General features: G+C 46.6%; 1 protein-coding gene across 1 annotated transcript in view; it reads left to right on the forward strand.

Annotated features, from left to right (window-relative positions):
* LOC135897543 (protein-cysteine N-palmitoyltransferase HHAT-like) overlaps positions 1-14,311 on the forward strand; it is a 36,593-nt gene that overhangs the window by 7,672 nt on the left and 14,610 nt on the right. The window contains exons 3-4 of the mRNA XM_065426187.1: positions 2,826-2,908; positions 11,762-11,872. Of these exons, the coding sequence (XP_065282259.1) occupies positions 2,826-2,908; positions 11,762-11,872 (194 nt within the window). The remainder of the gene's footprint in view (positions 1-2,825; positions 2,909-11,761; positions 11,873-14,311) is intronic.

The raw sequence follows: 14,311 nt of genomic DNA on the forward strand, positions 1-14,311 counted from the left end.
CGGATTACTGGATGGTCGTGGGCGTAAACGTGAGCGGCCAGATTGGTGGCGCCAACTGGTGGTGAAAAGTTCAACCACCTGAACACAGGGCCAATTACTATGGGGAACCAGCGCTGGATAGGCGGCGCGTCGAAAAGAGTGCGTTGCACGCCGTCCTGGCGACGAAACGCGGCATATCCCAGCCGCTCGACCAGACGACACACACGTGCGCGGCCGTATTATAGTTTGTATGTTTCCGTTTTCGCGCCGCTTCAAGTGGACAGTTTTCGTAAAGAAGCTTGCGCCATCAAGTGAAGGAATGACGAAAGAAGCTTTTTAAGCTTTATATGTTTTTCACAGTGTGTCGCGGCGAGCACGTGTGTTTCTTTAATGGTTGCGCGTGCGCCGTTGTCATGCGTGCGGAGCAGCCTGCCTCGCAAATCTAGCGGCTATGGCTCCGGTCGTGCTGCGCTATGGTTTCGGAAGTATTAGTTGTCTTGAAGACTTTCCATATTTCTCTGGCTAGACATAAAAAATTCTGATGTTACTTCGCCACTGCAGTCAATGGAAGAAAGCTTTATCGCATCCGCTGACTCGCGCCAGCAAGGGTTTGAGTGCTCCGCTGCTAGATCCGTAACAACGCTGGCTACATTTAGCACTAATTACATAAATTTACCGGATGCATCTCAGCGCCGAGTCCTCATCCGCATGCGCATTTTAAAAAACACATAGGGGGCTTAGTCACGCGTGCGCCAGCAGTATGCGCACACAATTCGTATTACAAGGCAGCTTCCCTCCCACATAATTCTTGGCAATGAATGGATAATATTTACTTTTCGTATCGTTCGCTTGGTGCGGTGGCATTGGAAGGGGCTTGGCGGTGGTATTGCGAAGGAAAAATGGTTGGTACATATGCCGGATGGTGCATGCTATTGCTCATTTTGTTTCCGACGAAATGCCAAATGCAAATTCTGCTGTTTGGTACTGGCTGCCACGGCTGACCGTCTTCACTATCGAATAAACCAAGCACACACGCGAAATTCGTTTTAGAAACCAGCCCGACACCGCTTGACAGGGCGACAAGACAGAAACTTACTCCGCTCGTCTGACTGCTTGTATCCAACGCCGCCTCCGTTCTTGTTCGTAGGGTTTAGATGGAAAGACGCAGAAGGATACATCCTCCCTCATCCCGACGTAGTTGCGGCACTTGTATACGCAACAGTATCGTCGGCGTCCTTTTGTTTTCCTTCGACTTTCAGCGCACGCAACGCCACTACCAGTAGCAATTTTCGTCCGCGGGAGCGGCTTCGTTGTGAACCTTCTGACCGCCAGGGCGGCGCTGTAGGTGTCGTGAAAATTCTAGCGCTGGTTCTCCATATTCTTCTTAGCTGGGGTGTATGTTTTCGACAGCGGTATAATTGTGAACCCAATTACGCCACTGCCGAAAATTTGCACCAGCAGCGAAGCAGATGAAAGTAGGTTGCTGCAATTTTAGTTCTATGTTTGTCTGATTGAGCTCTACAACACCAGGCGGCTGCACCACTCCGGCCGCTCACGTTTACGCCGCCGACCATCCGGTAATCCGCCAAAACCGCCCTGGTTTGCTGGAATAGCGGACACGCTAAAAGTCTCTATTGCACTACCTCCGGGATCAGCCCACGTTTTTGTCCACGGACGACATGAAAAATGACGACTAACTAGAGGCTAACAACTTCACTGTAAAAATTATATAATTACATCGCTATTGTAATTCATATTCATATTGCATATGTGAATACCTCTACCGCATAAACTCTCGGTGGACTGTGCCGCACCAAGGAGCAAGCAACTCACGGTGGACGCAGGAACTGACGCTCGAACTCACGCCGGCGTTTCGAAAAAAAAGGAAAAGCGACGCACGCCTGAGCCTTATAAACAGCTCGTTTCGAAGGCAACACCGCATTCACTAGAGGCGCTTTTGTACCGCTTTGAAGCATCGTACTCGTGGCTCAGTGGTAGCGTCTCCGTCTCACACTCCGGAGGCCCTGGTTCGATTCCCACTCAGCCCATCTTGCAAGTTGTTTTTTATTCATGAAGTGCCCGCTGAGATTTATCGCTCACGGCCGACGCCGCCGACACCGACGACACCGGCTTTTCTGCGACACGAGCTCCTTAACGCTGTCGCGTTAAAACGACGGATCGCTTACTTCTCCAGGCTTCCTCACGCCAGCGTGTTGACAGCGAGTGTCCGCTGTCATCGAGTGAGGCGTGTTCATTTGTGCTTGCGCGCGCGTGACACCATGGACGCTTGTTAATTTATTTAGTAAGCGAATGTTTGCAAGCTTATATGGCAGATAAAACTATTGTCCTTACTTCGTATAGTTGTCTAATAATTTGCTACCGCATTCAATGCTTCGCCTTTCGGGCGAAACAGCGACTTTTTAACACTTTAGCAATTACATATTGAGATCACAGTCATGACGCACACACACACAATATATATATATATTAGATAGATTATGGGGTTTTACGTGCCAAAACCACTTTCTGATTATGAGGCACGCCGTAGTGGAGGACTCCGGAAATTTCGACCACCTGGGGTTCTTTAACGTGCACCTAAATCTAAGTACACGGGTGTTTTCGCATTTCGCCCCCATCGAAATGCGGCAGCCGTGGCCGGGATTCGATCCCGCTACCTCGTGCTCAGCAGCCTAACACCATAGCCACCGAGCGACCGCGGCGTGTATATATATATATATATATATATATATATATATATATATATATATATATATATATATATATATAAATGAAAGGACTTGCGAGCACTCTCTTCCCCTCACAATTTTTTCCCGTTGATCTTCCAGACACGAGCCTTCCGGAGAAGCTGAGACATGTCGTGGGTGGCACGCTTACCAAGAGTTCGTACTACGGCGTCACAAGATACTGGGTGAGACGGCCTTCTGCGATTTCCAAAACGAAAAGTGAGGGGAGAGGAAGAGTGGGGGATATTATTTTAGGGTGATCATCAGGGCAGTGTATATGTACTTGACTTGGAGCCTCGGAAGTCGTGCACAAGTTTAAAGGAACCCAACTAAGGACGTTTAAACACTGACGAGAGGAAGCTATCCTCGGGCTATGGCCTGACACTGCAATTTCAGTGCGTGCAACAAAAGTATTGTTGAAGTTCCTGCAGGACATCAAGCTCGACGAGCGGCTCTAGCGAGGCAACTGTCTCATGTACATAAGCACTTACCACTTCTCTTATCATCATCATCCATCCCAATACTTTCACTCCCCTTCCATCTTCCCCAGCGCAAAGTAGCAGACTAGAGCGCACTAGCTCAGGTCGACATCTCTGTCTTTCCTATCAATAAATTATGTTCATTCATAAACACTGACGAGACGGCACATGCTCTGAAAGTAATCATTCTGCGGTGCGGTTCTCTCGAGGCGCGCCTGTGTAGCTGCTACCGCGTGCACGAGCTACATACGGGCTGGCGGCCCGTATGTAGCTGGGAAATTTTGGGAAAGAAAGAAAAAAACTTAATTGAAAGAATTTCAGCAAGCAACAACTCCGCGAAAGTCAGCTCGTGTCTCTAGGTGAGCATTTGAAAGAGCGCTATACACTGAAATATCGAATGCAAATAAATGCATGCGCACCACGGGACAGAATTCGCTTTGCGGTGTATACGGGTTTCTCGTTTGCAAGGGAAGAGGGATATCGTGCTTGCATAGCTAAGGTCAAATCGGTGTCCCGAAGAAAGGTTGGTTGATCGGGCCATTCACTGCGCGCTCTTGAAACAGTTGGACCCTTTGGGCAGTGGCGTAGCCAGAAATTTTGTTCGGGGGGGGCTACACCAGTGGCCCCATATATATATATATATATATATATATATATATATATATATATATATATATATACATGGGGCCAGTGGCGTAGCCAGAAATTTTGTTCGAGGAAGCTTTAGTTCGGGTGCTCCTATTTAAATACATGTAGAAGGGGAATTCGTTTTTCCCTGCAACCACTTCACCAAATTTGAGGAGATTTGTTGCATTTAAAAGAAAACGTTTAATTCGAGTGACTACTGGTTTCGAATTTTTCATTTAGGTGGTCAGTTATTTATTAAAAATTGGCCAAATCGAAAATTTCCAGGAAATGATACTATCAAGTTTAAAACTACGTGACTCAACAATGAAAAACAATGTCACAATTCTGTGACTTGCATCTAATAGTACATCTACAGCGGACAAAATGGATATGTTACACATGAATCTCAAAAAAAAATTCAGTATTGTGGAAATACGACTTGTGCAGAACCCTTGTACACAACTAACCAATTCACGTAAGATACAAATTGACATAGCAAACTTGTCCGCTTTGACTGCTATAATAGATGCCGTTTACAGAACCACAATGTCTGTTCTTCATGCATAGCTAGTAGTTTGTAAACGTCGTGCTTCTATTTTTTCAAACTTTCGAATTTTTCAAAATATTTTAAACAAAATTCACGCCCTAAATCGAAGTTGTGTTTCCAACAGAACTAGGATTTAACTTTCTCTCTCAAATGCAAGGAATTTCAATAATAGCGATTAGCAGGATTATCTAAGAAAAGCGTTTCTGCGTTTTACAAGCGTTTGAATAGGCCGCGTCGGATTGGGCCCGAGCTAAAGCTTCCTCTTAAACAATTTATCAAGGGATCAAATCCATGAATAATAACTGCATTGTCATTGCCAAAAATGCTGCAAACGAATTCTTGAACGCTACGCACAGTCAAGACAATAAAATATGTATTTTTTCATAAAAGAATATACTCGTATGTGCCAAAACGTTTGCCCAAAATAACTGATATCAATGCTTCCATATTTTTGTCTATTTAAGTAAAGAAAATATCACACGAACTTTAGAACTATATCAGTTGGAAACCAGGAAAGTAGTGCATGCCACTGATATGAAAAATTAAAAGGCAATGAACTGAACAAGTTCAGGACAAATATGGTAATGAAACTGTCATTCAAGAACCGTGCTTACATCCTTGTATATATGCAATGGCCAGTGAAAAATCTCAATGACGCTGTAATTTCTTTTAATGTATTACGCAGAATCAGCTGTCACCGGTCGTGTATCGTGAGTAATTGCACCGAAATCATAGTCGCAACAGAGGGCATGTATAAAAAGCAGGAATTCTGCAAGATATCCGAGGGCAAGTCAAATGAATGTGAGCCAACAACGGGGTACTTTATTTAAAAGTAGTCTTCATGAGAATTTAGACATTTGTCCCATTGACTAACGAGTCGCATGATTCCCGTCTTATAAAACTCCTTGGGTTGCTGTTTCAAAAAGTGTGTATCTGGTTCCCTTGAGCTGTTTTTTTCGGTTGCCCCAAAATGTAGAAGTCGCAAGGTGACAGGTCTGAGCTGTATGGCGGATGCTGCAGCGTTTCCCACTTGAACTTTGCCAGTTTTGTATTGACCACATAAGCGACGTGGGGACAGCCATTGTCGTGGAACAAGATGACCCCATTCGTCAATTTTCCACGTTGTTCGTTCTTGATTGCGACACACTGCCGTTCTGGCGTTTCACAATATCGGAAACAATTGATAGCCTCTCAAGATTTAGCAAATTCTATCAGTAATGGACCCTGACGACCGAAAGAAAAGTCAACAACACCTTTCCAGCGGAAATTATGGTCTTTGCGTTCTTTGGGCGTGGTAAATTCGAATGTTTCCACTGTAAGCTTTGTCGTCGTGTTTCAGGCTCGTAGTAGTGGCACCAAGGTTCGTCCCCGATCACAATTGCAAACAAGAAGTCGTCATCCTCATTGTGATACCCGATCAGATGAGTCAAGGCAGCGCGAAACTTCTCCGTCTTCTCGCGATGGATCAGAATCTTGGGGATCCATTGCGCACCAAAGAGCCGATAACCGAGAAGCTCATGAATTATGGCGTGAAGCGAACCGTGACTGATGTTCAGATGGTCTGCCAGTTCATCGATGCTTATCCTCCGTTCTTGTTTCATCAGCTCACAAACCTTTGAAATTGTGTGGGGGGTGATTCCACGATGGCTTTGGCCTCGTGTTGGATCGTCTTTGCAACTTTCACGTCCTTTTTGAACTGTTTGCTCGAACGCTTCACAGTGGCCAATGAAATGCAATGTTCGACGTACACGGCAGCCATACGGCGATGAATTTCTGTTTTGGAAACACCTTTAGCTGTCAAAAACTCCGTGACACCGAGCTGTTCAACTTTTGAAGTGTCCATTATGTGACGCAACCATATTCAACCCAGTGTATGAGAGCATTAAAGAACATTTATCTTCACACCTGCGTGTCACTTTTGTAAATGAGACATGCCGTTCTCCTACGCGCATGCCTCGCAGATAATGAACCGAACCATTATTGCGCGGTTAGGGTAGGCGCACTTTCATTTGACTCGCCCTCGTACATTAGAAATGCAAAGATACAATGAGATATACAAATGCGAAAATACGGCTTGATAAAGGAGAAAAAAGTGTCACTGGAAACAAAGTTCACTGCATATATCCACAAAACCTCGCAACAAGATATTTAAGTATACGTATAAGTCTCCAATGAGTCTATGTATGTAAGAAAAAGTAACTGTATGTAATGCGTCAAACAAGGCAAATAAACATGTTGCACAATCATATATTCACAGAATCCTAGATTCCGCCCCCATTCCATCCACTCCCCCCGATGTATTGCGCGCGACGGAAGGCGGCGCGCTTGCTCCCCGCTTTTCTCCTTTGCGCACACAAGACTGAGCCACCATCGTCGGCTCACCCATTCCACCTCCCCTCCTTCGCTTTCACTCGCACATACAGCATGCAGCGCGTGGTCACGATTTTATCACCCTTGGACTTAATACGAAACATGAGGGCGACGGCGACGGCAGGAATGCACCTGGAGGGTCCTTATAATTGCTTTCGCAATAATATAATAAATGTATCCGGCAACTGAAGCGTCGCGTTGCCCATTACTTTCCGCAAAAGAAGTATCGAAACCGAACTTTCACCATGCGACAATTCGCTGCGCCGCAACAATGTATTTTTTTTTCGAGCGGAGGCACCGAAATGAAAAAAAAAACCACATAGGAAAGTATGTTGGCCAGAATCGAATGCCTACATCAGGCACCTAATGGGGCTACGAAATTAATACCAAAGAAAACATGAGATGATTGGCCCACTGAGAACCATACGCATACTGCTCAGTATCCTACACCGGCGAAACAAGACTTTCCGGAGAGGTTCCGCTCAAGGAACGCGGTGTAATCCTTCGAGTCCCCACAGTGATGGCGGCGAGCGACTATTGTTTTTTTTTTTCCTCGTTTGCTAGCCAGAAAGCTTCCAAAACTCTGCCAGGTGAAAATCCATTCGGCCAAAGCAAACCGAACGCCCACCAAAGTGCACCGCGCGGTGGTCGGGGCCATACGAGAAAAACATATGCGCTCTGGCTCGCTCTGGCAGCCCGCGGGTAGGGTAGCGAGAACAAAAAAAAAATTGAAGAGGCTCAATGTGTCCTCGGCGAGAAAAAGTCAAAGCAGAAAAAATAAATAAGAACGTAGTTACTTTGGCTAGCTTTAGTGTCTTGACATGGATGTTCTGGCGTAGGTTAAGAAAGTGTTGATATTTTTTTATGTCCCACATTATGTGACATGACGGCACAAATGAAGCACCCCAACACATCGTCTCATTGGACCTCGCTGCGTGCTTTGTCAACTCGTCTGCTAGTGTGTTGATTTGGCTTGTCTCGTTGTATGTTCCGATGTAAGACTTTGGAAAAGTCAGTGGACCTTTGGCGTCAATTGTTTATAACAACATTAAACCCACAAAGTTCCGCAATTGAAAATTTAAAGCACAACTTTGGAAATGTCAATGCACGTTTCACATCAAGAGCTTATGAGATTTATACCCATAAAGTTTCGCAATTGATATCCATGCGCTCCACAGATTGCGTGGCCTCACTGAGATGCCGCGGCGAGCCCGCTCACCACCAAAGCGCCCTTGAAACTTTGTGCTCGGATGAAACTGCTTGGCGTTATGTGACTACCGGTGTATGGGCGTTTCCACGAAATCCAGCCCGAGTTCGCAATCTTCGCGGTTAAATGTCTTTTCGAGCGTGAAAAAGACATTCTAGACAAAATTTAGAGTGATTTCCGGTGCCAGGGGTCGCTTTGGTCAGCGGCGCATGGACAGCACGAAAAATTTTCGGGGGGGGCTGAAGCCCCATAAGCCCCCCCCCCCCTGGCTACGCCCCTGCCTTTGGGGTGCATACTTGTCCCACAACAATAATCGTCATCTGCCTTTGCTTGAGCTTCCTTTCTTGAAAACGCCATGATCGCTAGTTTCCTGTCGAGAGTGCTGTGTCACGCTAATAACGCGCACACCATTTGTGACTTTGAAGTACCGGGCTCGCAGCGTTAAAGAAAGGATAGGCGGTCAAGACATATATAATTATGGGGTTTTACGTGCCAAAACCACTTTCTGATTATGAGGCACGCCGTAGTGGAGGACTCCGGAAATTTCGACCACCTGGGGTTCTTTAACGTGCACCTAAATCTAAGTACACGGGTGTTTTCGCATTTCGCCCCCATCGAAATGCGGCCGCCGTGGCCGGGATTCGATCCCGCGACCTCGTGCTCAGCAGCCTAACACCATAGCCACTGAGCAACCACGGCGGGTGCGGTCAAGACAGCTGACGGTTATTGTTGTGGGACGAGATACACCTCAAAGGGTGCAAACATGTTTAAGATTGTATAATAATTTGCGCCCTTACAAACGAAAAAAAGGGAGTAAATCTGCCTATAACTCCCATCCTAAGCTTACCCACTTTTTGAGCGTAAGGGCGTGAGTTATAGGCAGATTTACACCATTATTCATTTTCAAGGGTGTAAATGATTTTACAATGTTTTTAGCCCGTCAATGACGTTAGTATGTTTTTCTTCACGACTACAAAAAGATACAAACAAACATAATCCGCTTCCATTGCTGAATATACACGAGGGTCGCATCGAATGTGACGAGCAAGGATTTTTTTGCGCTCAAATCTATTAGAGCACAAGGTAAAACACTTGGATTCACGCGGTGCCATTTATTGTGCAATGGTGGATACATTCAGCTTCCCTCTAGTACCGTGATAAGTAAAGACGTCCACAAACGTCAACAACTTCTCGTTTAGTCAGCGTGGTGACGTTAAATTCCCCGCACATTGTGAAATTCTTGCCGCTTGAACTTGTCACAGGCTTCATGCTTACACAGCGATGCTTTTGGTAGATGCCAGCCACGTGAGGTCATGATTATGAAAAATTATTACACATTGTCGGACGAGCATTAACGACAAGCCTCGCAGACACGACCACTCTTACAGGTTCTAACAGCTTTTTTTACAAAAATCCTGCATTGTGCAACGCGGACGGTACCGCTTCGACAAGTTTCTATAGGATATGGGCAAACTGTACATGATCTTTGTTGTAGCTGTACATTGCAGAAGCAACGTCACGCATTTCACTACAGATGTCAGATCGTCATCTTCGAGCGCGACAAAGCGTATCCTCGGTCAACTCGTTTAAGCTTGAAGGTGAATGACAGAAATGATGTGGGGAATTGTTGATCTGACCTGGCAGCGTTTAATCTTTGAGCCTGAATTTGCTCAAAGATTAAACCCTACGCATCAGAATGTGGCCTGGGCAACAGTGAATCACTGGAATCAATTTACACGAAAAAAAAGAAGTTTCAGAGGAAGGGAGTTGGCAGACGTTTACGACTCATTCAATGAGGGGCGAAGCTCCCGGCGAAAAGCAACTGAGTAGCTTGAGTGCCTGAAAGGCACGTAAGTCTCGAAGACTGGAAAGACACATAATAGACAATCGCCATGGGAAAATCAACTCCAGACTTAAAACGAAACATTGAGGCGTAGGACAATAGATATTAAACAGGAACAAATAAACAAGATTTGCAGTACAATGGTGCGCTTTCGTTTTTAGTATTGTATTGTAAGGAACACAGAAAAAACAAATGTAGCTTTTAATAGGATTTTCGCATTTAAAAAATCACAGTTCAAATCACCTTTATTTCGGCATCGCCTCCGCGTCTCGAGAAAAATATTTGAAGAACATCTTTAAGAGTGGAACACGATAGTATTTAAAGATCCCTGAGTGCTTCTCACGCTTCTCGGCAACTGCAGAGTATGATGACCGTAATCTTTACCGGGAAATGCTGGCGGCGAACGCTATATGCACGAAGGCAAGCTTTGTGGTTCTCTTTTCTGATGGTGTGCAAGGAACCGAGGAGGCCGCGCCGGTCCTATTCAGACAGACCTCAAATGCAGCTGAAAAACGCTGTCGCGTTAAAATGGGTTTGTGCTTGTGTTTCCTCCTAACAGAATTATATTTTCTCGTATATACAAATTACAGTCCGAGGCTGTCATGTCTATAGGTTGTGTGTAAGTGACACTTTACAATTTTTCTGATACATTTTATTTTGAGAAATTAATTTAGTTCAGTAACTTCTTTGCGCTACACGGAGGGCCTGCGTGGTTGGGTAGGTATGGTTCGGAATGATCATTCTCGAAACGACGGTAGACGCTGGACGCCGACGCCGGGTTTTCTGCGACACTGGGTCCTTAACGCTAACTCGTTAATAGTCCCGCTGACGCAACTCGGCCTAGTTGAAACAGCGGGCTGCCATGTTCTCCGTCGGCGGGGTCACCGGGCATCCAGCTTATGACGTCAGTCTAGAGGGTCGTGTGCACCCACCTTTGAGGGGCAGATGCCGCTGCCTTCTAAAGTTGTACCCGACTATAGGGCACGAGCTAAACACTCGAAGATTCGGCTTGAACGGGGCCTGTGCCCCACAATCAATATAAGACTACTCGTGATGAATCGTGGACGAAAATGTTTATGAAAACATATAGCAATTAGTTTCAGTGCAAAACAGACGGCAATGTGGTCGAAAAATCGAAGTGCTCAAGCACCCGCCATGGTGTCAGTGTTGGGCGCGAGGTCGCGGCTATAAAAAATAAAAAAATAAAAGCTATAACTAAAAATAAAAGTTATAACTGGAGTTTTTGTCAATGAATTGAAGTATACTGCTCATGAACTGCCAACAACTCAAGCAGTATGTAAACAGCGTGTGGTTCTTCAGAATTCTGAATTCAAAATCATAATGGCGCGAAATTAGGTAAACATTATTTGAAGACCATTTTGGTGCCGCCCAAAGCAGGTGATATACATTAGGCAGCAAGCAGGCTCCAAGTACGCAGCACACAGGCCTAACCTCACCGTTACGCGACGCGTGGGACTTTGCGAAACGTCAGAGAGAAGCACATTTATGTCTGCGTCGCTAAGTCAACAAGTTACGTAATTAGCCACACTGACACTCGCATTTCTTAGAATAGTTTCGTTATTTGCTTTTCGCGCTGTCGGACATTTCCTGCAGTACCCTTTATGGGCCAGAGGAATAATTGGCCCGTAAAGGGTTTTAATTAGAAGCCCAAGAGGTCAAAATTTATCCGGAACCTTCCAGTACAGCGTCCCTCATGAACCCGTTGTGGGGCTTCTGGACAGAGGTTGTGTGCGCGTGTAAAAAACGCTTTCCAGCAGGAAGCACTGGTAGGGGCAGAAGAGAGAAGGGCACACCGCCGGACGAACAGAAGGGAAGGGAAGAAGGATGAACAGGACGAACAGAAGGGATGAACCTTTTCTTCATGTCAGCGTTTCCTGCAGGAAGCCTTTATTCTTGGTATGTTCAACCAACGATCTCAGGCAAACACTGTTACCGCCGCTGCAGGACCTGACTGACCGGGAGTGGAGGGAGGGAAGGCTCTTCCTCGTCACGGCCTGGCCCTGGCTTCTGCTGCACTCTGTCATCGCTCGGGCACTCGCCCACCTGGTGCCGTCGGTGAGTACTGTGGCTTTCCCAAGAATACGGCTCGACTTTATTATTTTTTTCGTTTCTCCTCTAACTGATGTGTCTCGCAGTGAAGTCCACGCCTGCGCAGAGCCGTGTATTCATTCGAAAAAAAAAATTGGCTGACGCTTAGCTTGGTTAAGCCTAGTCAGATGCGAAGCATATTGGTGGCTAAACTTGGTAAGTAACTTGTCGCCGAGCCGCATACTGAGCACGTTGCTTGGCCAGACGTTCTTCCCGCTCTTCATCAGTCTCTGAAGCACGCCGCAACCTTCGCTTCTCATTCCAACGAGCAGCTCTGTCTCCAGGAGGCATCTCACCTCGTGAGTGTCTAGCAGAGGCAAGCGCAGCTGCTTATATACCACCGCAACGCCGCGAGCGACGGCGCGAGTTGGAGCCCCGTTTCTCCTCTGTCGTGACGTCACGGTGTCACGTGGTATGGCATCAGTACTCAAGGCCATTGAAGGCGACACCGCCGCGCCTGAGGAGCTGGGTTGGGCTCTAGTAATATGCTTCGCGTAAAAAGTTTTCCCATACAGCGACGCTGAGGTTGGGGACCACCTAGCGGAAATTCGGTGAAGTTCTTGCGTACGTCAACACGTAAGGCGTGTGCTGGGGTAGGTTTTAGCTGAAACAAGACGCTTAGCACCCATCGCGCCGCATAGCTTGTTGCACGGCTGTCCGTGAAACTGTGTGCTTTATCTCCCTCCCTCCCTCCCTCCCTCCCTCCCTCCCTCCCTCCCTCCCTCCCTCTATCTTCATCCCTATATCCCCTTCGCCCAATGCAGGGTAGCAAACCGGACGCGCGTCTTATTCACCTCTCTTCTGTTTCTCTCCCTCTCTCTTCTTCTTTCTCTATGCTAGACTGAGCTTTGTCAGGCGTGTATAATAGTTCATATCAATGAGAAACGAAGCATGCCGGTTGCGTGGAACGAAAACCAGCTTTAGCAGTCTGTTGTAGTATGGCTTAAGATTAAACCTTATCGACGAGAGGGCCGACACTTCAGAGAGAGAGTGCCGCAGTTTGTTGCGCAGCGACGCTTATATAATATCGAACTTGTAAAGGCGCCCTACAAGCACTACAGGACCGAGGTAAAGAAAAAAGTACAAGGAACACGACGTCGAACATGTTGATGAGCGCCGAGTTTTGTTGCACTTGTTTCTTTGCCTCGGTTCTGCAGCGTTCACAGCGCACTTTTGCAAGTACACTGAACATTTTTCTGCCAGCCTCGCCACAGGTTCACATCCCGCTATACGCATGTGTAACGCGATAGACAGAGCCTTCCATCTTCCTCACCAATGTGTTCAACTTCGTTCTGCCACGCTCACTGTGATATATGGGAGAGAAAGAGTTTAATGGAAACTAAAGACGTCGGCCCTGCTACATGTAGGGCTTGCTACTTCAGACGAGGTACTTGAGATGACGTGAAGAGAAGGAGAGGGAGTAGGTGACGCGAAACGTTAGTGGTTAGAATACCCAGAATTCATGCCCAGACCACCGGCGCCACCACCGACCAAATCGTTTGAACCTCTGGTCGCCACAAGGATCTCGTGTGGGAGCATTTGCGTCTCAGAGAGCTACCTGGCGTTGACAAGAGAGAGAAGTATGCGTGTGCGATTGAGGCCACCTACTCCCCTGACAACCAATATGAGAGAAAGAGCCAAACACAGTGACACGATTTAGTAAATGAACGATGCACTCGGATTATTACAAAAAATTAGCGCAAAATAGCAGGGACAAAGACAGAGAAGAAGACAGGACGAGCGCTAAAAGCGCTCGTCCTGTCGTCTTCTCTGTCTTTGTCCCTGTTATTTTGCGCTAATTTTTAAAATAATGATGACACACCAACTAGCCCAGCTTTCTGCCTTGATGCACTCGGAGGTGCCTATTTGTCGCAGCGAGGATATTTAGGCAAGCGTTTGTTGTCCCATTGCGAAAATGCATAGAAAACAAAGCCAGTCGCCGGTATGTTTGCAGGGCTTGTAGTACATACGGCTATGTCTATAAGCAGACCCTTCGCAGCAGTAGGAATGACCATTTTGAGCTCTTTAACGTGAACACGAAAGTGGTTTGATATTCGATTTTGAATTCCATAAGTGTTGGAACGTGGTCAACGCAAACAGGAATCGAAACCGCTACCCCGGGCTCACCACCAGAGCGAGTGAATCACTTCGGCGAGTCCGAACATGCTGTTAAGCAAAATGCACCATCAAATGCCACCCCTGCGTTGGATCTGTAACATTTTTTTCTTAGCCGTCTTTGTCCGTTACAATTGACTATTTTGCTCGTTGGCCTCGTCACGCCCACGGAGGAGAGCCACTGGCACAGGATTTCTCTATTAGTACGCGGCCTGCACAACCCCTCCTCACCCTCCCTCCCCCTCAAGAAAAAAAAAAGAAATTTCTGGCTACGTCACCGCCCACTTGCTC

This window comes from Dermacentor albipictus, chromosome 7 (genome assembly GCF_038994185.2).
Source record: "Dermacentor albipictus isolate Rhodes 1998 colony chromosome 7, USDA_Dalb.pri_finalv2, whole genome shotgun sequence".
NCBI classification, from domain to species: Eukaryota; Metazoa; Arthropoda; class Arachnida; order Ixodida; family Ixodidae; genus Dermacentor; species Dermacentor albipictus.